The sequence below is a fragment of the Aplysia californica genome, unplaced genomic scaffold (assembly GCF_000002075.1).
Source record: "Aplysia californica isolate F4 #8 unplaced genomic scaffold, AplCal3.0 scaffold00134, whole genome shotgun sequence".
Taxonomy (NCBI): Eukaryota; Metazoa; Mollusca; class Gastropoda; order Aplysiida; family Aplysiidae; genus Aplysia; species Aplysia californica.
Genome location: NW_004797404.1, coordinates 495,355 through 497,683, shown reverse-complemented (window position 1 = coordinate 497,683; position 2,329 = coordinate 495,355). Strand labels below are relative to the sequence as shown.

Genomic DNA, 2,329 nt, shown 5'->3' with positions numbered 1-2,329 from the left:
TGGGGGGGGGGGGGGGGGTTTCTTTGAAAATTATGTCTTTTTAAATTCTAAATGTGCATTTGCTACTTATTTTTATTGACCGTTACAATAAATGTCTTAAGTTTATCAAATGCACAAGTTTGTCTTTAGTTTAACTGTGTATGTTTTCTTTTCAAACGAACATTTTAAAAAAATTTTTTAATTAATTTTTTTTTCCTTATTAAATATAAATATAATTTTTCATCTATTTCAGGCAACAGCAGAGAAAGTTCAAGAGATCAGGGAAGTGACCCGCATAGAGCGCATAGGTAAAGTATGGGATGCAAAATATACCATGCATTTGAAAATGTTGTGGTATGGGGGATATAGAACTATCTCCACTATGGAGTATCAGGGTTCCCGCGGCCTCCTTGAATTCAAGGAGTCCTTGAAAACTGCTTGAATTTGCATTCAAAGGAAAATGTCCTTGAAAACTCCTTGAATTTGCATTCAAGGAAAAATCTCCTTGAAAACTCCTTGAATTTTGCCAGATCGGACAAGAACACGTGTACAGGGTGACTGCCAGGCCCCGGGGATCCCGGGGGCCCCTGGAATTACCCGGTCATTTGAAAAAAATCGCCGAGACCCGGAATGCAACGGGAATTTGAAGAAATCTGTAAATTGCCCCGTGAAAGACCCGGGAAAATACATAAACGTTCTCGAAAATTGAAAACCAAATCCGATAACGTCCTTGAGTTCATTTTTGCCGGTCGCGGTTGTGATATAAAATTCATTCGGCCTTTCCCGGCCTGAGAGTACGTTACCCACACACAGGCAGCTATGGCGGCAACAAGTGGAGTGTATGTGCGATACCGAAGCTCGATCGGGAAAAATCAAGATCTACTTTCGCTTTTCGTTGCCACTTAGAACTTTGCCGGTAGGACCTATAGTAGTCTGATAGCGCCACATTTCTAACATGCAGGTTCTGCATTACAAACGCTGTGTCGCCATGAAAATAAATCGTTTGTCCTGTGCTGTCACTTGTGGAAAAAAAAGAAAGAAAAGGAAAGTTATACAAGCTTCTTGTCGGGCTCGCCATCGTGACCGGTCATTGAACCTGTGCATTTTCGTCACATCGTGAGTATCGCGATGGTTGAGGTCACCAAAGTTCATGCAAAGTCTGAGCGCTGCGAAGTATAGGACTCGGGAATGGGGGGATTATTGATTTATTTATTTTTAAAAGACGCACGCTGGGGAAGGGGGGGGGAGGGTGAAGGCAACACCGGATGACAAAAACTAAACTTGGAAGCAGATTTTACTTTTCAGAATTTTGATTACTACTATCTAGATCTCAAGCTCTCTGCAATGCGCGCTTTGGTGCAGGCCTTGTATGGAATCGGGATCTGTCATACTCAAACCTAGTAAGCCATGTGTTTGTAACTAAAGGGTTCCCGTTTCATTGGGTAGGTGATAGTAAATTATATGTACAGTAGTCTCCGCCTAAGATCCCACCGCTTACGATCCCGGTTCGCCTAGGATCCCGCTGTTTTAAGAAAACAGAATTTTTACTATACAAAAGTCACCCCTAAGATCCCGCTCTGATTCTCTCTTAAAAAGGTCTACATTCAGCTAAGATCCTGCATTTCAGATTACATGTATAATTTGCGGAACAAAATCTCGGGCGGGCACAGCCGATCAACCAAGGGGGAAAAGTTGAGATCAATAAACTGTCCGTCGCGTCAAAGATATCGTGAATGTGATCACATACATGTTGTAAAACTCGATGAAGCGATGCAATGTTTGCCCCAGACGGGATCACACCGAGGTGTGAACTGACCGACACGTTTGTTTTCCCCACGTATCGCACTCACACCTGAGCTCTCACCCTAAACTTACATCACTCGCTGGGTGGGTAGGGACTATATGTTCGCTCCAGGCGGGATCACATTGAACTGTGAATTCTTCCCCGACCATTGCAGCAGTTGTCTCTACTCCCGAATTTGCGAGACAGACTGAATTTTAATTGGTGTGTTCACAACGTAATGGTGCGTAACGACAAAGGCGGTTGGGGTGGGGGGGGGGGGGGACTCGGTCAGAGATGGCAAGTTATAAATTTTCGACAGGTAAAGGAGAGGGGCAGCTGGATAAGCGTAGATCTTGAGACTCATGATAGGATAATTCGTGAAAATGGCATGCCTCATGCCACTATGCACTGTGATAGGTCATCAGGGTTAACCACACTTTGCTCGCCTTATGTCATAAACCCACCAAGGGGTCACGTCAGTTCATTCTAGAGTGGAGGGAGACCATTTTACAACGATTGTGAGCCTTAACATGGGTCACTGAGAGTACTGTTGTATTCTATATTTGA

General features: G+C 43.8%; 1 protein-coding gene across 1 annotated transcript in view; it reads left to right on the top strand.

The window, feature by feature from the left end:
* The window catches only part of LOC101864684 (ruvB-like 2), a gene marked incomplete in the record, with an annotated part of 26,534 nt that overhangs the window by 2,455 nt on the left and 21,750 nt on the right, over window positions 1-2,329 (top strand). The window contains 1 exon segment of the mRNA XM_013081517.2: window positions 233-287. Coding sequence (XP_012936971.1) covers window positions 233-287 — 55 coding nt within the window.